Source organism: Nipponia nippon, unplaced genomic scaffold, assembly GCF_047370975.1.
Source record: "Nipponia nippon isolate SJK-2023a ecotype South Korea unplaced genomic scaffold, ASM4737097v1 scaffold_2, whole genome shotgun sequence".
Classification (NCBI taxonomy): Eukaryota; Metazoa; Chordata; class Aves; order Pelecaniformes; family Threskiornithidae; genus Nipponia; species Nipponia nippon.
In genome coordinates, this window is record NW_028262336.1 from 21,406,251 (window position 1) to 21,430,125 (window position 23,875).

General features: G+C 38.3%; 1 protein-coding gene across 15 annotated transcripts in view; it reads right to left on the reverse strand.

Moving 5' to 3' along the window:
- Window positions 1-23,875, reverse strand: part of ROBO2 (roundabout guidance receptor 2) — a 470,469-nt gene that overhangs the window by 33,556 nt on the left and 413,038 nt on the right. For 9 of the 15 annotated variants that reach the window (XM_087756935.1, XM_087756928.1, XM_087756923.1 and 6 more), the window contains 7 exons: window positions 21,911-21,953; window positions 20,222-20,349; window positions 15,675-15,956; window positions 15,175-15,300; window positions 10,665-10,821; window positions 4,518-4,778; window positions 908-1,122 (listed from right to left, as the gene is read on the reverse strand). In XM_087756935.1, coding sequence (XP_087613061.1) covers window positions 908-1,122; window positions 4,518-4,778; window positions 10,665-10,821; window positions 15,175-15,300; window positions 15,675-15,956; window positions 20,222-20,349; window positions 21,911-21,953 — 1,212 coding nt within the window. The remainder of the gene's footprint in view (window positions 1-907; window positions 1,123-4,517; window positions 4,779-10,664; window positions 10,822-15,174; window positions 15,301-15,674; window positions 15,957-20,221; window positions 20,350-21,910; window positions 21,954-23,875) is intronic. The other 6 variants (XM_087756937.1, XM_087756931.1, XM_087756936.1 and 3 more) reach the window with 1 other exon arrangement.

A 23,875-nucleotide genomic window follows, 5' to 3' on the forward strand; every position in this document is an offset into this window, starting at 1 on the left:
ATCAAAGACTGAAGAAGCACCTACTAGCTTTTATGAACTATGGACACTATGTACATTTGGGTCTCCCATAAAGCTGTACATTACGGATACAGTACAGTATATAGAGGTCCAAGTTTAACCTAAAGGGAAATATGCTGATATCTACAAAAAGTTTTTTACATCCATATAAAATCTGTATTTTTCAAAAAATATCTTTCACTGCCTACATTTCATCAACAGCAATTTTATTCATTCAGATTCTGTGCATTAGTTTAGCATGCCTTTCTAGGTCCCCTTTGATGCTCCCTGTTGTAACTTTCCAAAGCATGCAAAGGGCGAGAAGCAGTGAAGGAATGAGTATCAGAATAATTAAATGTCTTCACTGAAAAGGAACAATTACTAAATTCAGCAATACAAAGTAGGTTCAAAATACACATTTTCCTACATAAATGGTGTATTTAGTCTACAAATACATGTTGTGCTGATCTAACCACACTTATTCTGAAGTCTTTTAACTTCCCTGTGTTCATCTGTGAAAGCATTTACCCAGCAAAATATCTAAAAGTGTTTTAAGATAACATTTTTATGCTGCTCCTGATTTATGAAATATATATATTCCTAAGCCAAGGTTTTCCCCCTCCTTTTTATGTAACTGGCTTGCTTCTCCAGTAGAGTGAACTTTTCATGAAAGCTAGGATATAATTGAGTTTTCTTTCAAGTCTTTAAAGCTTTTTAAAATTCATGAATTTTCTTATCATTTTGCAGCAAAGTATTTTCAAATCCTTCTTTAACTTCAGTGTTTAATATTAACACATTTTAAATGTTACAGAAATAGAGTGGAATAAATTTTCACTTAGAAAGTGTTTGACTGATGATGTATTTTACTGCCAGGAACAAATTGGTGTCACTGTTAACTGTGTTTGGTTACCTGTCACAGAGCTGTCTAGATTGTCCATACTGGAGCCTGGAGTATGCTCTAGACCTCTTAGCGGTCTACTGATTTCTACAGTTTCTTCTTCAATATCGTCCTCCTCCTCCTCATCATCTGGAACATCTGTTTCCAAATCTGAAATAAGGTTTCCAGATACATATCCTAGGGGTGGAACTGGCGCCTGAGGAGGTTGTGTATTGCTTTGGATGTGCCTACACAAACAAACAGGAAAACGTCATCAGAATGGGTGAGACTTTGTACCCCATGGTCAATAGAAGCCTTTCAATAAGTCCTTAAGTAGATTTAAAAAACGTGCTTGTTAGGCCAAACTCAAGAAAAATCAGTCCAGTTATTCACCACAGCTTCTAATACCAGAGCACCTGTGCACTTTCCAGTCTTAAATATACTTCCCTTTCTGTAAGACGGGGAAGGTCAAGATTGTCTTTTTACAGATGAGGAACAACATACACAGAAGCTACATAAAATCAGGTAGGAAGCCCATGGAAAAGCACAATTCTGAATCCCAACCTAGTGTATAAATGTCTCACCCAATATTCCACCTTGCAAATCACACGTTGAGCCAAAATTAAATTTCGCTCCTTCTGCTTAAACAGACTCAGTGCCCTTAAGTAGAACTCACCCTAAAGAGGGGGAAACGACCAGTAGGACAGAAGAAATTTTGAAGTCCAATGAACCCATTATCAGCGAGGCCTTTTTATTTTGCTTTATTCCAAGTAGTTTAACCGATTTAATTGCAGCAGTATTAGGGCGTGCATGTGTGAAATTACTGCATGCAGCAATCACAATTAAAAAAAGAAAAACAAAGATGAAAAACACCCACAGGATAGCTAAATGGCCAAAGGCAAGCACGGGACTTGGAGTTTCATTTGCGTGGTCTCTGAGAGGCTAGAGAGGAAAAGAACAACCATCAGCTTTCAATGCAGCATTCTCCACAGCAGTACAGGTACACAGCAAGCTGTGCCAGGGGATCCAGGCATGACTGGCCTTGGCATAAGAGCATGTACCATGCTTGAAATTGCTAACTTAAGCATGTGGGAATCCTTGGGTGGCTGTTCATGAGGTGCCGTGACCTGATTCGAATCGGCAGCGCTCTGGACGGGATCCAGGATTCTGCTGGTCTCTTGCTTGGACATCAGCATAACAGAAAAAATTACAACTGTCACCTGTTTAGTTTCCTAGCTCTAATATATTTTAAATGAAAACTTTGTGCTGTATTATTGTCTATACTTGATAAGTGCAGTAATTCTCTTTATTCAAATAGCTTTTTCTTTTTCATAATGTAACTCTCTCGGATCTGAGAATGTCACTGTACATGTTATGTACCACTGGCATCTCTCTCCACCTTAGTGTAGGTTTTAAATTACTGCTTATTCTGAAGCTTATTTGCAGAAAAATGCTTCCCCTTCTGATATACAACCCCCTTCTGACTGGCAGTTCTTGAATATTTTTCTGTCTGGACACCAGGTTCTTAGCTATGCAGTGTTCAAAACACCGTGCTAAAGGGCACCACCATCTAACTAACCCTCAATAAACAGTGTGATTAGCTCCCAATCAAGCAAAATACTTAAGTGTATGCTTAATGTTAAGCATGTGATAGAACAATTGAAGTCAATTTCTCATGTACTTGTAGTTAAGCATATACTTAAGTGATTTGCTGGATCAAGGCCATAATGATTATGTACTTTTCCAGTAATCTTTAATGTGCTCTTTCTTAAATTTCTAGTTGTCTGGTCTCTATATTTCTCTTCTATTACTCCTATAGTAATCTATCTGACAGGTCTCATCTTGTTGTTTTGTTCCCCCCCGCCCCTACACTGGACAGGTTAACTTTGTGAAAAGAAAACCAAGAACTCTTCCTTCCCACTTAAAAGACAACGGAGGACTTTCCACTGACTCTGAACAGCATTTGCTGAACAGCATGGTATGTATCCAGCCAAACATTTTCAAAGCATTAAACAATTCCATGTCACAACTACTGCAAAAATCATTTGTATTTGCAACCCTCAATATTTACTCCAATACCTGCTATAAGGTCTTAGTATGAAAACACAGTTTATCTCCTCTGTATTTTTTTCAGTTTCATGCTCAATTAGAATCATAGAATCAGAGAATCGTTAAGGTTGGAAAAGACCCTTAAGATCATCGAGTCCAACCGTTAACCTAGCACTGCCAAGTCCACCACTAAACCATGTCTACCCTTCTTTTACTGTGACCTTACACAACAGCAACATTAAAATCTGTATATTCCTATGCACATTAGGAAAATTCCCAATCAATTTTCATTTCTCCAAAAAGGGAGCAAGACCTTTCCTGTCAGCTGCAAGAGGCTTTGCTACAGAGTCCTACTATGCTATCCACTCCCAGACTGGCACTCACCGTTTGTAGGGCATAGAAAGGGTAACAGCTGCAAAATGCAGCAGCGATTGACTGTACAGACAGGGTAAGCATCTGTGTGCTGGCTCAGAAGTCAGCTACCTTCAATAGGCCAGGTCTAGCTGCTGCCTGGGATTTGGGTCTGTCCCACAGGCAGGCCGGGGTCCGTGCTTGGCAGCGTGGCACTGCAGCGGGACCAAAGTACCCTGTTGATTTGAGTGCAGATTGCAGACAAGCCTCGAGGCTTCGACGGTCGCCAGGGAAAACAGCTGGCTTTGATTTGGCACCACCTGCCTACCTGCCTGATCTATTTATGGTAGCTCAAGCTGAATAACTTTGTGGCTTTATTTACCAGCGAAGAAAGGCTGCTTCTTTGCTGGCAGTGCGCCATTCAGTAACAAGCTCTGCTCCTCTCCTCTGAGATTCACAGGCTTTGTCTGGATAGAAAAGTTGTAAAAGGACAACTGCCGCTTAGGGAACATCCAGAAAGCAACTGACCTTCACCGTATCCCCAGCCTGGTGCAGTTGACAAGTTCTTTTTCAGTCCCTGAAGAAATTGCTTCTGTTTGTTTTGCAGGGGAAATGTTACTGTGGTATTTGCTTGCTCTTCCTTTAAATAGGCATAAAGCACTCTAAAACGCTAGATCCATTTTGTAAATTCTAACAACTTCCTTCCTGCTGTTTCGGGGTTTTTCCCTATGAATCAGAAATTTTCATGGTATTTCAAACTACAGTCAGAGATGCAAATGCTTCATTCTCATGTAACAAAGGGTAAAAGCTGCTACATTGCTATTTCAGGTGTCTAGCATTATTTTTAATCAGAAATTTAGAACTTCAATATTTTTGAAAATCCTAAAAAATTCATATATTTTGCTAGCCTGAAAAGAGAGTACTCTGAACTGTATAAAAGTCATCAGCAGGTGGGCGTTAACTACTTAGTTGAATATACGTAAAACTGCAGAGCAATATTATTTTTATATGGTTTTAGCCAAGAATTAACATATTACCAAGCACTATGGTTTAAAAACCACCTACTAATGTTTAAGGCCTTCACACTGTAGATACAGTTTTGCTATTTCTTCTTCCATTTTACTGCTTTGGAATCATTACTGAAATGTTGTTGAACACAGTTGATATTCATGTCATCGAGGAATAAATTATTATTATTATGCTTTCATTTCCCAGACCGCAGGTGCCCCCTTCCAACATTTACCATGTCTGCTTTGCTATATCAAACTGGTAAGCCCTAGTTAATTCATCAAGGTGGGCTTGAAGCATTGGCTGCATCTCCTCTCGTGGAGAAGGCGTGAGGGTTGCAGTTGACTGTTGCCCAAAGGAGATCGCAGGTGATGAAGCTACTCCTCGGACAGGAGGTGTGGGAACACGATCATCGTCTTCTTCAAGCTCATCCTCCATGCCCTGATGTAGGTAGGTCTGAACTGGCAAAGGCGGACACCAACCATCACTGTCATATCTAAAATAAAAACCAGGTAAACTTAGTATATATCAAATATCATCTCTGACATGCAGTAGGGGGTATACAGGATTTCTGCTGCGGTTTGAACCCTTGCACGCAGTGTGAGCTTTAACATTTATTGAAAATAGGGTCATAATTGCTTAAATTCTCCTTACTGAGTCTGTTTAATTTTTCCCACAACTGCTAAGCAACTTGAACAAGATGTGCAACAAAAAAATTACCAATCCATTATCTCATTTGTTAATGGTGATTAGATAATGTTACGCCACAATCAACAACAAAAATGAACTAACTCACTTCTTCGATCATTAACCTAGGAGAACGCGTGAAGATCGACCTAGATGTGAAAATAGCAGCATTCTTAAAAGGCAGAGCGATCTTTACATAGTTGCACTTATGTACTTCCTTACTCCCATCCTCCCCTTTATTTGTCTATAAATTTACTATTTGGTTTTATTTTGTAGCTTAAATAAAAAGCTACACTTTCCACATAAATTCTGGTCTTACCACACTGCATATAGGTATCTACCGTGATGTGCAATACATTCATGTCGCAGCAGCACTGACCCTAAGCATATGCTCTGTCACAGCACCAGCTGATAAGATACATTAGCACACATGTTGACAGCTTTGCCAGCACCCCACCTCCTAACCAGTCTTTACTGGGACTTACCTAGACAGTGCTAAATTTCTGAACACTTTCAACACACCTGCCCAAACTAAATTAAAAGATTAACAGCTACCAATATTCTTCAATACCAAATTCTTCTCTCTTCACATATAAGAGATGTTCTGATAGGTTTTTGTGGTTCAATTTTTAGTCTTCTACCAAAGGTGTAAGAGGTAATGCTACATCTGATCAGGGCTAGAAACAGAAGCTTTATATTCTACTACCACTTCTTATGTAAGCCTTTGCAGCAATTCAATCCTCTTCTGTCTCTGTCCTCATCACAGACCTTTCAATTCAGTGTTGTATTACAGTATCATCCCAGGACCCTGTCTCTTAGAGACACCAGCATCACGCAAGACACATAGGCCCTAGTGACTGCGGTCGGTCCCTGTGCATTATCTCCCCAGAGTAATCCCCTAATCCGACCACAACTTCAGCTGTGGACAGCTCTGCTGATGATCACACCACTCAAATCTCAACACTGTCTACTCTTCCCATCTTCAAAACAGTCAGTCAGTCTGCAGTCTCTTGAGCATCTGCACACATTTCTTCTTAACTCCCAGCGTACTCCAAAATACCTCAGGTTAGACAGCTCTTTTCAAAAGGCAACCAGACATCCAAAAGCTCTCACAGCTCCTTCACTGTCAACCCATCTCACACTCTAAAGGCCATTCCCCAAGCATCATCTAAATCACTTTATCTTCTTTCCACCTTCAAGGACTGCTGGCAAGGTACACCCCTTGTGTCTGCAATGCAGGCAGGCAATGCATTGCGTTATACAATTAATTTTTCAAATCAGTTTAAAAATATTTCTTTAAGGCTCCTGATTTGGAAGGAAGGAATTACCAGTTTCCCAGAGAAAAATGAATCACTGACAATTTTCTCAAGTGTGAAGCTGGGTTACAAAAAGGCTGGGAACACTGAGACAGAGAAGTTTCAAAACTGTATTATGAACAGAACATTTACTTTAAGCAAAACCCAAAGATTTCTAAAATTAACCAAACTACTTTTTCCTTATTCAAAAGTCTGTAGTCTGTATTTAAAAGTACAGATTCAGGATAGCTAAAACAACCTGACTTAATCATCTAAAAGTCTGTGGGAGACATATCTTGTAGTTAAGGCTGGTATCACTTTAAATCTATATCTAGATACAACCATATATAGATACACAAACAGGTTCGTGTACAGAAGTGCAAATAAATGCTGCATCTTAACACTTGGCATTTAGGAGCTTTTGAGTGAATAATCATTACCATTTTCATAACACAGAGATTTAAGAAAATGTTATATGATACATATTCAATTCCTTTAGGGGACAATTAAGATATGACTAGCTCTAATTTGTCTTTCCTTGCAATATTCACTCATGACATTGCCACCCAAGGGTGAAGGGACCATCCTAACTCATGCTGCTAAAAATGTGCAGTGCAACAGCTCTGTCACTTTTACTCTCTCAACCTCATGCTTTGGTATAATGGCTGCTTCTTTAAAAGGAACAGGGCAGAAAGATACTCCTTAGTGACTTTTTGGTAATGCATAAATGAGCTTTGGATGTGCTCGCCTTTTGACCCTACTTGCTTCAAATCCCTGAATGTTCAGCTTGATAGTAAAAAAGATTTCTTAGTAAAAAGATTCTGCACAAGTACCATATCTTTACCTAGATTTTGTTTGAAATGGAAAGGAGTCTAAGCTTGAAGCTCAGGACATTGAGATTCAAGATTTCAGGTACAAGAACCTTTGTCTTCATAATGTAAGATGTCCGAAAAGCCACCAGTTCTAACCTGCATTTTACCAAAAAAAAAAAAAAAAAAAAAAATCTGCAAGAAAAAGCTAGCAAACCTAACAGATCACATAGTAACTACACTTCATATAAATGATACTATTAAAACGTCTGGAACCAGCATAGTGAATATTGATCACATCCCTGTTCTTTTTCATTTTCTGTGTAAATACAACTTGGTGAAAATGCATGCAACCTTTTTCAAGTACTTTTTATTAAAATCTAAGCACCTCAACTTCACTAGGGACCTCTGATCGTAATTTCATGATAATTAAGTCCCTAAACAAGTTCTGGTTAACAAACATGAGTCTGTGTTTCTAATAGTTTTTATGCTATTCTCAGCACTTTTATTCTATAGTAATCTTTTACTATTAAAAAGCTTGGTTCATTACATTGATAGATTTTTTTTTCTTCAAAATAAAAATAGATGTGATAGATAAGGGGCACATTCTATAACAATTCTGTTTCATTACAGACATTGTTGCAACAAAGAAAGCTTCCCTCTCTAGGCCTTGCCAGAAAGTATTTTTTGATGTAAAAGGTATTCCCTTCTTTACTTTTTCTAAAAACAGAAAATGACTGTCAAATATATTGACATTCAGCAGCTAATATTCCATTTTAAGGTGGGATCGATAGTAAGAAATAACCAGTGAAAACAATACGAAGACTGCCTTCACCGGGGTTGGCTCAAGATCATGCATATTATTGATGAAAAAATGCAAGTAGATGATAATGAATAAGTAATAAGCATTTCCTTACTGTCAAGTTTATTACATAAAACTACACAACAGCATCTTTGAAAAGGGTGGGGAAGGGAACAAGCTTGATTGGGAGCTACTACAGGAAAAGAGAAACTTCAAAGACTCCGCTGTATATACAAGAGAAAATTAAGGAAGACAACAAGGAACAAGCACAGAGTTTGTAGAAGACCACAAAAAAAGGAGAAAATTTCACAGAAAAGAGCTTGCTAGGGAAACAACAGTATAGACAGACTTTCTGCACAGGTTAAACAGGAATTTAAGACATCCCAAAAGCTACCACATTATGTAAAATGGCGGCTTGAAATAACATGTTCACCTTTCCTTATGTTTGTTGCAGTTCATGGAAAAATGGAGGTGAATGCAAACTTCAGTTCTTCTGGGGAGAAAACGGTAGAGAGAACTAAGAGTGTATTTTTTTTTCATCTTTACTTATGATTAAGTTAGGTGACTTGTTTTTCACTTGCTGCTATTGTGGATTTTCTTTTACAATTTATAAGCCACTAGGCCACTAGTGTTAATTTCTAGTAAGTGAAATAAGGTGCCAAAATTGTTTAGTTTATTTGGGATATTCATGCCAATGAAACGCACACTTGAATTCAAGAGTTATAGGAAGACATGCACAGAAAAATAAGTATGTCTAGACGCAAGCTTCCTTATTTTATTGCTCTAAACATTCACCTTTCCTATCACATTATGAGAATTTTAATATAAAGCCTTCAGTTTTTCTGACTGCAAGTTCATTTTTCAATTGTAATTCACAATATAATTACATCTGCATGTAATTAATTCTAAAATTAAAACACATTAAACTTGTCAAACATAGTATACATCAAAGCAAATCAAGAAAAACAGAACAGTTTAAAAAAATTGCTTGCCCTTTTTTTACCCAATATGTCAATATTAAAGGCAATATAAGTAACACAGTCTATGATTCATTCCATTTTAGCATGTTGAAAACCACAGAAACAAGATCAACCCCTGAATACAGAATGACCATTAGTATTGGAAACATCCTCAGGCAGTATGGGTATTGCAGATTCTTTGGGTTCAGCAAAGTTGGCTGCAAATTACTTCAGCTGAAGACTGATACTGTAAGTCTAATCTTCAAATTTTTTTTTTTGTGTTTGGTAAAACGCACATTAGAAGGTCTTGTTACAACCACTATTAATGAGATATTACAAAAACCAGAGAAGAGTAATTCAAAAGATAATCAGAGGAAAAACTAATTGTTAGGAACCTGGAAGGCTGGTGATTACCTTATCCTTAAATAACCAGTGTTGTCTTGGTGACCAACATCGTTCCTTCCAGCTCAATAACAGATACTTTATGCAACTGAGGAGTCAAGCCCCGTGTCACAAGAGATTTCTCTAGAAGGTATTTCCATTTACCTTTTATGCTATTTCATTGTCCTGAAAGAAAATCCAAGTTGTTTGCCTTCTATAGCATAACTATTTTAGTGAAATGGCTGCACATGTATTTTAAGGATATAAACTGATAAAGACAAATATTATATGGCGAAATCATCTTAAATTTATTTTAGCTTTTTATAACAGAATACAGAATATAATGATTATATGCACCTTTTTGACTTGACTTGTAAACAACACTTACAATCAGTAAGGTTATTCATTTTCCCTTGCATTTGCTTTGAAATTCTAACTCTAATACAGCCTGAATGGGCCTTCATTTTAAAAGGAACTCTACGGACTTATTTAATTATTCTAATTTTCATTATAAAAGTACTGATGATCAAGTCATGCTTACAAAAGAGAGAACACTTGAAATATTTTTTATTCAGTAAAGCAATAATACAATTATTTTTAAAACATGTTTCATCCTTAGGAAATATTGATTTATCCATGTATTTCAACAGGCAGACATTTGTCCCTGGCAGGACCATGATTCTCAAAGGCTCCAACAGAGCTGACCACAGTAAACTATTTTTCTATATATTCTGATTTTCCTCGAGAGTTTGATAACCTGGTATTTCATATAAATTCCCTTTTTAAAAAGCATTCCATAACGGTGCAGGAAATGTCTCTTTCCTCTCATTTAGTGCTTTTTGTTTGATTTTGTGTCCTTAAGAACAAGTTTAAGCTATAAAAAAATAAGCGTAAGGTTCCAGAAACTCAAGAGTTGTTTAAATAATACAAAATGCCTATAAATAACATGCCTTCCTCAACTGTGAAATTTCTTCTAAAAGCCGATGAGAAGATTATTATCCACTGGTTGATCTTCTAAAATTAATCCAATTTAGTGTGAGGTTTTTTGTTCTGTTGGCTCTAATATTTTTAAACATCAAAGCAGTGAAAAAAAATACAAGAAGCCAGATTATGTCATCCTTACTCACTTTGAGTCCCATCATTTGCAAGCAGTCCCAACAGAATTCAATTAAGCTACCTATGAAGCGAGATACTTCTCAGCATGAGTAAGCAGAGAAGCCCTACATGATGATGAAGCAAGGTCACTTTTATTTCCGTCTTCAGTCACTATCAAGAAAAACCATCCAAACATTCCCCTTCCATAGCCTTGAATAGGTCTATACAATAAGGCACTCTTTTTTTTTTTTAAAACAAAACAGAATAATAACATCATTTGCAAAACTTAAAAAAAAAAAGCCTCACCTCTGCAAACCACGTATTTTTCTTCGAAAGAAAAAGAAAAAAAATTACCCTGCTTCTTGCTGATCCACCCCATAGTGTTCCAGCTCTGTGCCTGGAAGCGGCTGCACGGGAGGGGGTGGGAGGGGAACACTGGCCCAGTTTGAACCATTATTTTTCTGGGGCTTGGCAGTATTTTTGTTCTTCTTCTTTTTCCCTCCTTTGCCACCTGCAAATCCAAAAAGAAAAATAAAATGTTAAGAGATATAATGTGGATAAAACAGCTAGCTATTTACATTTCTTTGAAAGAATTCTGATTCCAGATGGCATGCCCCAAAAAAGAAGATGTATTTATATCTCAGCAGAATCAGCATCAACGTGCTAATGTTGTTACAAGGTTATAAATAATAATAAAATGGAATGGAAAAATATTCTGAATAATTGCTGAAAATCACTTCTTTTTAAAACTCCATACATTTGCACCACAGTATTGTACAACCAAGGAAAGATGTTTTGCTATATCAGAAATATATTTACTGATTTATTCATGTCTGCTTTATGACTTCTTGAATTCACTGTTAGATAAAAATATAATAGGCCATAGCAAATTATTGCAAATGTCAAAATCCAATGTGCTTATAGCACTGTTTTGCATAATCTCCTTCTGTGGAAAACACAGAGGTTAAGGACACAATCTAAGAAAACTGTCATTAGACTCAATATCTTTCAGCCAGAATGACAAGTATAAGTTGTCAAAACAAAAAGAAACAGGGTTTTGCTGATAGGAATTTACTAAATTCCATTTTTTAAAACATCAGGAAGTCATCTGTCATGTTTTAGGACTGTCTGTTTCACAGGATTCAAGTATCTTGTGCCACTACGGAGAAGAGGTTCTATTTCTGATATATGACTCTAATGGAGGAGGCTAGTAGAAATGAGGTGAGCAATGCATTTTGCTTAAGCCCTCTTCTCTTTTCTTATTGTCCTTGTACCCACTTCTCCAGTTGAGACACTTCCATTTGTGGGAAAGTCATCTTGCAGAAAAAGCTCTCTTTCCACTTGTTTTGCTTCTTTTATTTTGCCCTGACTCCTTTTTCTTGTCAGGAATTCATTAAGAGGAAGAACGGCACAAGGTTTCAAATCTCTTGACTGCTTGGAGACCCATCTATTTATTGCCACTTTGTTGTGGCTTTCAAACTCTCTGGATTGTTGGGTGGAACAATGGGTTGTCATATGCTTTTTCAGTGGCGTACCCAGATGGCAGTCACTCATCCCTTGCTTACTGCAGAAAGCACAGTCTAATCCATCTTACCCACTGACGTCTCTTGCTGATTTATAAGCATCAGCCAAAAAAAAAAAAACCCACGTAAAAAGTTCTCATCAGTAATGAATCAAAAAAATCACAACTGACTTGGAAGGCAGGGTGGCATGGTGTGCACTGGCAGGCACCACCCTCCTTGCCATGGCTCTAGCTTTGGGCATAGAGACATCCAGAAGGAGGTGGAATTCTAGCAATAGAGACAAGCACATGTCACGGGACTTTTCATCCGAGAGACAGTGGCTTTCTTCTGTTATCTCCAAATGTCAGCTGGACCAAAACAGGAACGAATAGAGAGGGAAGAAACAAGGTGATTCTGTGATTCAGAAGTAGCCAAGACAGGCAACAAGTCTGGCAAGGTTTCTAATCAGCCTGGCTGGGAGCATGTTGCAAACAAGACTTTGCCTTCCACTACTCAATTCCAGACCAGAGCTCTTCCTTCCTTGTCTTGGAGTATTTACAATAAGTCCAGCCAAGATCCTGTCATTCACTATGTGTGAACTGAGCTGATATTCCATCTATTAGGATGCAAAACAGACTCTTCCCTGCTTTTGTAGCCTGGCAGAGAGGGAGGTTTTCTTGAAAAGGGAAAGAACATTTTGATCAACAGAAAAGACATGCCAGTGATGGTGGCAATGGAGGAACAAATACATGAACCTTCTGGAGGGAAAATGAAGCTTTCAAAGCACAGGTATGGCGGAAAGCGGAGTTAGAAATAGGGTCACAAAACAGTACAAAGGAAGCACGTTAATTTTAATTTGTGGGACGGGGGGAATTTTTAAGAAGTCAGCAGCAGTAGGAGCCAACAAGAGCTAAGGCAAGAGGGGCTGCTTTGGGAGGAAAGTACATGCTTAAGAGTGAGTGTGTGTGTGTGCGTTGCATGTTGCAGGGGGATTTAAACTAAAAATACTCAGAGAAGAGAAACGCAGGGAACTTCAGCTTAGAGATTAGTTGAGGTGGAGAGGAAGACTTTGGAAGTGTAGCATCTTGGTAATCTTAGGAGACTGGTAAAATGGAGGTTGGATCTGTGGGGTGCTAGTATGGAGTCACTTGGATTTGGGGGCTTTTGGAGAGAAAGGTCAAAGATAACAGAGCTATTAGAAAGAGTGAAGCAGAGAGCTGAGGAACTGTTCAGATGAAGAAATAAAGGAAAGGAACTCCAAGGTCATAACTGGTAGGGAAAGCAGCCTACACTGTGCAGCTGGGCAGGAGATTTCTCTTCTGTCCCCATGGGCAGAGTTACTCCACCGTCAGACCAGTGGAGCGGACACCTAATACATAATGCCTGATGTGTGTTTGAAAACTGTCGCACCGAAGCCTTGCTTCCCCATAGCAATGATGCTTGATGTTTCAATGTCTCCTCACACTGAAATTCAATTATATTGTTTAAATCTCTAGATGAACCAGATCCTGGAAAAAGAATTTGTCAGTTGGGCTGATGATCATAGCACTGACATAAGCTGGGAGCTGTGCAAAGTTCAGCCACAAAATTTCCCTGCCTCACAAAGCAGTTGAGTTTTTAGCTATTTTCCATTCCACAGTGGGATAGGATTTCTCGTGATATTAATTTGAGAGAGACAGAAACTTAGTCAGAATAATAAGCAGTACTTGAAGTACTAACCAAGGAAGTGAGAGAACAAGTCCCTGCTCAGCCTGATGGGGACTATGTAATCAAAGCTGGTCTCTGACTCCAGTGATGCTCTAATTATCGGACTATTTGAAGGTGTCCCCCAGTTTCTCATGTATTACAGACATAATTAGCCTGTATTAAAGACATAATTAGTGGGCAAGGGAGAGCAAAATACTGACTCTGCAGTCCAATAGTCTGACACTCATCTGAGCATTGGGGCATCCAGGTGTGAGCTGCTTTGATCACAACAGGAGTGCCCTGGCCACAGAAAGACTGGCTAACCTGAAGTTTACATGTGTCATCAGAAAATTTACTTCAAACTGAGAAACACTGCACAAAATATGTTTCACTTGGAATATTTGTTCAAAGTCCACCTTTTGATCAACTGGTATTTTCCAATGAAACTTCGTATTTTCTGAGAAAATTCTTAGGCAGCTGTAGCTGTCAACACATCTAAAGTGCGATACTGCCCTCTGATAGCTGGCACGTATGTACCTCAGTGTATCAATTTCTGCATTTTCATGCAGCCAGAGAAGCCAGCCCATTTCCTAAGCTACTTGCCAATACATCTTACATACAAGGAACAAGAACCTTTCTTGAAGTATCGTATGAACTTAGCTCCCGGCTACCTCTGTGTCAATGCCATAAGCCTATTTTTCAATCTCACTCATTCCCCATAAGAACACAAGACTTGCAAACACATTTGGCTATTTAAGTTATGGGCCAATGATTACAGGCTTCTAATCGCAATGTTCAATTTGAATAATCATTTAAATTCATGTAAAGAAGCCATTTCTAGGGTTGACCTGTTAGTGTTATGATTGCTCCAACTTATAGTGGAAATTCAAAAGACTACGGATATAGTATGAACTTGAAATTTAAGTCCCTTCAGCGCTCTCATATTCCAGTTAAGCAAATAGCAAACTTTCATTTTAATTTCTGGCTTTTCAGTTTTTGTCTTGAAAAAAAAATGACATAGTTACACATAACATAAACAACAAGTAAGCAAAATTAAACAAATGAAGAAAAAGGTGTGTTTAAATATAATACACAACCACATGTACTACAATCATTTTCATCCAATGAAAATGCGTCATGTTTCCAATATAACATGCAGCACACACATAAAATTTACATTCTGTTTGTATGCAGACTTGGCACAATTTTTGAAACCCCAGTCATCTTGCAGGGCCCTACATTTACTTCTGAGCTGCTTCACTGAAAAAACAGCATTTAGAAGAAGCTTGTGGGAGTGGGGAATCTGTTAACAACTCAACAAAAATACTAATCTCCTCATGAAGTTCAGTGTGGGAAGACCTATAAACTGAGGACTGATGTGGAAATCTATTTGCTTCATGAACTGTGCTGTCAGGGAAAGGATGTGACAAGGCAAGGTTTGCAATTGCGCCGACAAGCACTGGTTGGGAGGATTCTCCAATTATCTCCAAACAGGTTTTGCAAAAGGCTTTTTTTTTTTTTAAGTAGAGGCCAAAGTGACACTGTTCGCTGACGTTCCAGTGGGCAGGCACCCTCATAGCTATCTGCAAAGTGCACTTGGGAGGTCTTCCGCCTCCCTGGCGAGCTGCTCACCAACACCCCTCCGTCCCTCACCCACCCACGGCGGTGGAACCAACCTGAGAGGCTGCCACTCCTTTCGGAGCTGTTGTGGGAGCTGGTGGTGCTGAAATCCTGTGACTGGTTGTGTGGCAATCTATTAGCCAATCCCTCAGCCACGCGGTAGTCAGGGATGTAAAGCAAGGCTAAGGGTTAAAGGGCAGAGGTCACAGTGGCATCGTGTGATTAGTCGACAGCACAAGCACATGCAACACATGCAGTTAGCAAGTCAACGGCAGATGTGGTGGGGCAGCAAGTTTTAATTTTTTTTTTTAAAATGTATACCTATCCTAGCCTAATGGAAGGCAGATGGCTTGGTGATTAGCACAGGACAAAGAGGATTAAACGCACAGAACAATATATTTTATGATTGTGTGAGGTTTGGCATGCATGCAAGGTATGTAAGCATTAGTTACGGTAAATATGAACAGCGTCTCACATACTAAAAAGATTTTTCTAATTCATGCATAGATGATACAGTATAAAGCCAAGGGCCATGGAAAATAAGAGTTGTAATTACCATTGTTGCCTTTGCCTTGGTCTGGGAGAGAGTAACCAAATCCCATCAGGTCATTTTTTTGCTGAATTGAGCTTTTCCACTGAGGATCAGGTAAGTCGACAGCCAACTCATGGATGCTGTTGGAATGCAGTATCTGGGTGGTGGCATATGGCGTGGCTTGCGTTATTTGGCTGGAACTGTTGTAACTAGTTTTCGTGGTGAAGTCAATGCTGCTGTAAATGGCTCCATCAGAAAGCATAGTAGCGGTTTTATCTCCTTGCCCTGGCACTGGTGGCAGCACATCTGTGGTGAACATAGGGGAATGAAACAAATCATTGATGCACAGGAAGCCCGAAAGTATCAAGGTTTAAGATGAAAAATAAATGTGTCATTTTGCACGTTTGCATTTCAGCTGAGACAGGTCCATGAGCCAACGAAGGGAAGATGATGTACAACCATCGCCAAGCTATCAGCATCTGTGACAGGCCTACCACTTGTCCTTCACGTCTCACTGCCTAAAACCATCTTTTTTTTTTTTCATACCTTCAACTGTGAAAGTGAAGTTTGGAATATTTCTCTACTGAAGAACGTTTTCAATTGTTCACTCTGTGTCAGAACCAATGAAACTGTCTGGGCTTCAGGGAAATGATGAAAGGAGTGAATCTACAAATTGCAGAGGAAACTTTCCCAGCAAATATGTAGCAAAACTCTTAAATGGATGCCAAAGCTCTCAAAGCAATTTTTTAAGGGCATCACCTTGACTTCCTTCAAGTTTTATGCATCAGTTTTAATTTTCTTTTTGACATTAGCTAGTACATTTCTCCTTTTCAACAAAAGAAAAACCTGACAAAAACAAGTTGTTCCTGATATCTGAAAGAAAACCTGTTATTCTGAAGGGATTTAAGTGATCAGTTTCCTAAAATGGCAAAGCAGTGTTGATAATGGAGAACAACTTGTTCAAATACTCCAGTACATTTACCTGAAAAACAGTACAGCATATTTAACTAAATATCTGTTGACTTTTCTACATCTTTTGAATCCTATCACACACTGCAATTTGTACCTTTAATCAGATAGATTGGCAATCTCTCTCTTTACTAAACATTGTAGTGACCTTTGCTGGTAGAATACTAGATTTAGAAGCTGAGACTACTGAAGTGTGAAGAATCTAATGATGACTGGCATGACGTCCCAAGGAGAACCACAGCTCAGCAATAACTCTCTTCCTGCTCTCTCAGAGGTCAATATATCAAATTGTACTATTTTTACAATTTATTTAGACTCTGAAAAGTTGAATCCATTCTGGAATTTACTTGTTAGAAAAATGCATCATTTATATATGCCTTTTGCTTTATATAGCCAGATGGCAGATATGGATTCCAGCTGTTAGATTGTACTTGAGATAATGCATACTCCTATAGTGAGGATGTTCAGATCCCATTCTAGGTATCACAGACATTTTTATATACCTTAACCCCCAAAGAGAAAAGATGATTCTTGCACCTAGACAAGGGTTTAGGCTCAGTTCCAGACTCAGACATGGGTTCTCTGCAACTTCAGGGAATACAGTTGTTCTCTCACTGTCTCAAGACTTTTCCAGCAATGAGATACGATTCTATGGCCTTTTTTTTTTTTTTCTGGGATGAACATATAGATCACAGAACTATTTTCTACTGCATTCATGTGTGCAACAGTGAACATTTTAATATGGACCCTAATAACATCTGCAGTCTCAGGGCAACAATATAATATTAACAATAAATATGGCAACAACAAGTGCTCAGTAGAGAGACTGCAGAAACAGAGATTAAATTTGGGTCTCTCACTATGATCTGTTTTTGCAGACAACAACAACAGGGAAATGGGCACAATCAAGTATTTAAAATGCCTTAATTGTATTAACTTACATTGGCAGATAAATTGTAAGTGCAAAAAAATCACAATTAATGTAAACTACAGGTCATATTTCAAAATCAGGTCATTACTATCTATCTGCACATATCCAATGTGCCTTCTAGGGGCAGTACACAATTATAAAAGCGTCTATGTCCAGATACAGTATGACATATGAGAGACAAGCTAAGTCCTATCTTTCTTGCATTTCATCCACAATATGAAGATTTTTCCTTTCCACATTTGGTTTCGTCAAAGTATAATGGATTGAAGTTTAGTAAATAAATTTTGTTCTTGATGTATAAAATGAAGCAAGTCCAGCTCAACCTGTCTGTGTTGGGTTTGCAGACTCATGCAAGTAAAAACTAGCAAAATGCTCATCTCCCAAGTACCCAGACATACATCTATCTTTTAGAGCATGTTTCTCGTAACTGAAGAGGTTATCATCTCTATACAGTCATTTTAAAATGGAGAACTATACATTTGCACACACTTGAAAGGAAAGTTGCATAGCTTCCCACCAGCCAAGAATTTTCAGTCATTCTTACTAATAAGCCGAGGTTCTCTAGACATCTGGGAATTTTCAGTACAACCACAGATTACTTTTTTGACCTCAATGAGATGTATACACTAAACACTCCAAGAGCTATTAAAGTGCCATAATCACCTAGTAAAAATCAAGTGTGATTTTCCCACCAAGTTGTCATAGCAAGAAAACCACGTATTTCAGACCAAAGACGAACACACATTTCCCACTGTGCACTTCCCCCAAAATTCTCCAAAATCCAACTTGTTTTGTAACTCTTCAGATGAATGAAATAGTGCTGAAGTACTTCCTGAGGGAAGCTCTTTCTTGCTGCCCTGGGAGACGCAGTACCACTTTGTGGCCTTATGTGACTCCAAACCTAACCTGCACTTCCCACTCACAGCCTTGCTCTCAAATACCTATCTAGGACGTAACGTGGATTTCACTCTTAAAGGCAATGCTAGAGCTGCCTGCCTCAGCTTCTGAGTTTCCAGAGTGACTGATTACCACCTTACTGTTTTCAAAATTCTGACAGACCTTTTATATTATCACAGACCTTTTAACCAGTAGAAGAGGCCCAAATTCTATCTCTACAGTTAATTCATGTTAAAAGACATCTGACTTCTAATCCATCTTTAATGCAGAAGCATCCAAACTCAACTGCTGAAACACATAGGGATAAGTGGCCCCAAAACTTTCAGAATAAAAGTGTGAGCTCAACTGTAAAGATCATGGGTGGAATTAAGCTGCTGAAATTCCAAATATAACTGTTGCACCTCTTGGACAAATTTGGACCTATGCCTCATCCACATTGAAGCCAAAAGCTTTAAAACATGTTTCCAATTTCAGTCGTATAGAGCCAAATGCTAAAAGAAAATGGTAATTTTTCTGTATTATGTGAGCTTATGGAAAGATGGAAAAGTACTGAAAGGTTTTATTTTCAAGATATTCACAACAAAGTAGCCGGCAGATATTCAGTTGCCTTCTAAATATCATCAAAAGTTTTTGCTTACTTTATAATATTTTTTCTAAGACAGGAGCTTTACAACATTTTAATACGGAAAATAAATCTACAGTGTTTTCTTGTAATTTGAAGTCGCAGTAGTCAAACCACAGGCAAGAAGTTTTGCATAGGAACATATAACCGATGTGAGGGATGGTTTTCAGAACCAGATTCTGGTACAGTTAAAAACTGAATTCTTTTCACATTTATCAGTTTGATGGTTTTATAGATTTTTTGCATTTTAATGTATTTTTGATATATAAAGTTGTCTTGAGTTTTGTTTACTTATGTCTTAAAAATATTTATATACTCATTTACATTAGAAAATCTTGTTCTAAACACCACTATGCAGAACTATCTGCATATATATAGGCATACATAACAACACAGAAACCAATGAAGTAACAGAGAGATGTGAATATTACTGACTTTTAAAAATCCCAATCATACATCTTGAAATTCCCATTTGAGTAAAATGTTTGAAAGAAAATAACCCCTCTAAAGATTCATCATCATAATTATAAATCATTACCTCAGCTCCCCAAAGGGCCTGCCTCAATTCAAAATGGAAATAAAACCCGAAAAAATCTAAATGGATCCCTTTTTGTGTATTCTTTCCTCCAATAAGAAGGAAAGTTTCTGAAGACCTTTGAGGCCTCTTCATGGATCATGGCTGAGACTGAGAGCAGTCCCTCAGCAGGAAGGGGATGGGTAAGATGACAGCAACAATGTTGTTCTGTCCTTCTGCTGAAGGAACATCCTCTCTGCATCCCCCGATTTCTCCTCTGCTCTTATGGACATCCTCTATCCCTGGCTACATTGCCCTGCACAGCAGATTGCTCATCTCCACACAAAAGGGAATGAGTCTGAGCAACAAATACTTTTCTCTTGAGATGATAACCATGCCCCGTCTCACCACTGTGGGGTAAATTACAAACTAGATCTACATTTTAAAGAAGCAGAAAGAGACAAAGCAAAATGAATATTTTAAAGTCGATTTTAAATCAAATCTGGAGTCAAACATAGAAAGAACTATAATGATAAAAATACTACACAGTGCTTATCATAGATGTTAACTAACAGAAGCCTATACTATATACTATAGTATTCATATACTATATGGTGACTTAATAAAACGAAACGTACCTCCACGACCAAAATTGCCAAGATCATTGGGTCCACTAGTGCTGTTGTTTACTGGCAGACTTGTGGCAGGCCAAGAGTCTGCAAGCCAAGGATAACTGGGGTCACTTGCATTCAACAGACCTGGTCGACTGAAGCAGAATAAGAAAAAGAGATATACATACAAATATATATATTTTTACACAATTAAAAAATCTGTGAGATAACTAGTGATTGAAGAGACCATATCACTTTTCTCCTAACACCGTAGGTAGCAAACAGTTTCGGAGACTTTAATTTATTTCAAATTAAAATTGTGCAGCCTTTGATGATTTAAAGACCTTGAGCAGTTAATTAAGGATATATACAAATCAACTTTGTCAGTAGAAGTGGGACTAGGCATCCGTCGTGATTCTGCCAGAATCCAAATGAACTCCGTTGTCTGTGTGAAACAGGGGTTAGGCAGGACCATCATGGGATCCTACAACAGGGCTGCATGATAAATTACCACCTCAAGGGAGCCATCACTCAAACTGATTGCTCCGTATCAGCCATTTCCAGGACTTTGGGCTACTATTTCTTCCTTCCCTTGCATCCCAAATGCATGCCTGTCATCTACAGGCTGGTAACTCTTTCTTTGAGCACTCTCGGATGGTTTAGAGGCAAACAGGTTTGAGTAGGATTAATGGAAAGTCCACAGCTATCTTTATCTGCTACTACTGCATGGCTTTTACAACGCTGTAATTCCCAGCTTTGAGAGCAGTATTAAACAGCCAGTATGTTGAAAGAGAAGGTACACTCCGGCCATAAGGCACCGTGTCTCTCTCACCCCAGGGTAAACAGCCAGAAATTTAGCAAGGCAGGTGGACTGTTTGTATTTGTATTTAACAGGGAAAACAAATCATTTCCTGCAGACACCTCCTCCCCCCAAATAAACCAAAAAACCAGCCACTGTTCTGCAGCTTTTCTAGGTTATTAATGCACTCATGAAGTTGGAGCAACATCTCCAATCATTGTACGTTATAGACCCCCGCCTGGCACAATCCCTAAGAGAAACATCCGTTTCTATGGAAACGGCAATAAGAAGACCCAGTCTCTTTCTTGCCACATCTACTCGCTCTCATTAGGCCTAATCTCTTTTTGCTAAAATATTGATTAAAAGGGAGATTGGAAGTTATTACCAAGGCCTAATTACAATCTCCATATTGGCAAAGGGAAAATAGATGAGGATATATGGGCCCGTTATCAGCTTTTATCAATTTCAATTGAGTAGCCAAAGTTGTGGAATCCAGTCCTATCAATCTACAGCCTATTCATCATCCATGAATCATTTATTTTGTGATCGATTAAGTGTAATTGTTCACTCACAGCAATTTAGGGGGAGCCAATAAGGAGTCTTAAACAACAGCAACTTCATTTGCTAATGTCTAATTAATGCAATAAACATCCCAGTAACAAATGAACACATTCCTTGTGATATTTACTACTCATTTCTTCCAGGGCATCTGGGAGATATGAAACATCTGGGCTTGATTCCTCCAAAGTGCACAACAGATAGGTCATTAAACCTTGTGGTAAGCTACTTAACTCCTCCTAGCATTGTCAGTCTTCCAAATGATCGGTTACTACCCAAGTGCATCACCTATAGCACTTTTGAGATCCCTAATTTTAAAAATAAATAGGATGGAAAGACCTTTATACAAAGAAACATACCTTCCATTGCTCATTAGTCCTCCATCTCCTCTTTGGAAAGTGACTGTGTTTTGGTCGGAAAACAAAACGAACAAACATATACACACACACACACATGCACACACATATAAGACAGGGAAAAATCAATTAGTAATAATTAAAAGTAACAATTCAAACTACTCAGTGTCTGAGATCGGAGGTCTCTTGGCATCATCACATAATAAAGTACAGAAAATATGAGAAAAGGATCAAACACATCAGGGTTACAATTTGTTTAGGATTTCACTGCACCGTATTGACTAACATCAATTTGCTCTGCAGCGTGCAAGGCAAACCAGACGCCTGGGTAAAAGGCCCGAATTTACTGCAGGCCCCTTCATATGACTTTGTGTTGCAAGACTGTGCCATGTGATGAAATTGTTTTCTTGGCATGCTTTTGCTTCAGTACATAATGACATTGCGCCAGTGAGTTAATAACATCATGTCGTAATGCAGTAATATAATGTCACCACACAAATATGCCATTTCCCAGGACAAATACAAAGAAGTGGCAGCTCTATTAGAGCTGAAGGGGTGAATAAAAGCATACAGCTGCACCGTTTCCATTAAAAGTACAGTATAAGAACCAGCACCCACACACAAATGCATACATGCCAGTATCCCTGGGAAGAAAAAGTGCTTCCAGTCTTGCCATGGGGGATGCCAAGGATACATTCAGAGGGAGACAATTGTTTTTATGGCTCCATTCATGGGTGTTTGACAAAAACCAGCCTATCCCTTATCTATCTTATTAACAGGATTACATTTCAGGGCAATATAGGTAAACCCGTATTACTGGTGAGATGCTAATTGACAACATTTGGTGCTCCTGTTTGAAGCACTGGCAAATATTTTGAATCAAGGCCAACAGACTACTCTGATTCTCAGTGGCAATATCCCATTATTTATTGTCAGGCACAGATAAGGCAGCCTATTAAATTATATCAGTGTCCTGGACACCTGCATCCTTACAGGCCCCTGACAAGATGAAGGTTCGAATTTCAGAGAGGAATGCAAGAGTCTATGGCCAGTTTAATTTAAAATAGGCCTTCGTTTGGAAATACTATTTACCTTTGTAAGACATTCCCATCATTAAATTACAGCTCCCATAGTATTTGCAAGATTTTCCAAATATTAGCCCAAACTACACTAACTGAAGATTAGGCTTTCTATTATACACCATTCTAATCAGACAAAATTGCTATACCCAACAGAAATGCTGCGATCATTAAAAAAATTAGCAATGACATAAATCCACTGGGAAAATACTTCTGATACCTCATAGAATCCTTGTCACTTTATGAAGTCCTAGGATAATTTCAGAGTCTACATTCAGCAAAGGGGACAAAACTGGCCCCTCTGGAAGCCCTGCTGGAAGAGTGCTTGGGTAGGGTGATTAATTACCCTTCACTGCAGAACAGACTAATATCAATATCAGAAAATCGCTGCAGTCATATGTCACATCAAAATGGTTAATAGCTGAATTTTGAAAGGATGTAATCAAACCAATTAATGAAAAGAAAATCAAAATGCAAGTATGGGAAGTATTAAATAAAAGTCTGCTTTGAAAACCAAGACATGGTAAAACATTGCAGCTAATTAATTTTAGAGCCAATGCTACTTTCATTCACGTTGGTTCTAACAGGCTGTCAAATGACTGTCACTCCTTGCTTAAAAGCGAATAATCTGAAGTGCTGTGGATATCATATGTGAATATGCAAAGAGATGGGCACTGCCTGGCTATGTTTCAAAGTATGTTGGTCAAAAGTACATTAGATGCTGTTTCTTTTCTCCTCCTCCCCTTTAAATTTAATACTCCAGTTCTCCAACTTTCTGCATTTGTCAAAGCAACAAGAAATAAGGAAAATGAGAAACAAAGGCACAGTCGGTAACAACCCTTATAAATAAAATTTATACATTTAAGGGAATTCCAGTAAAACATATTTT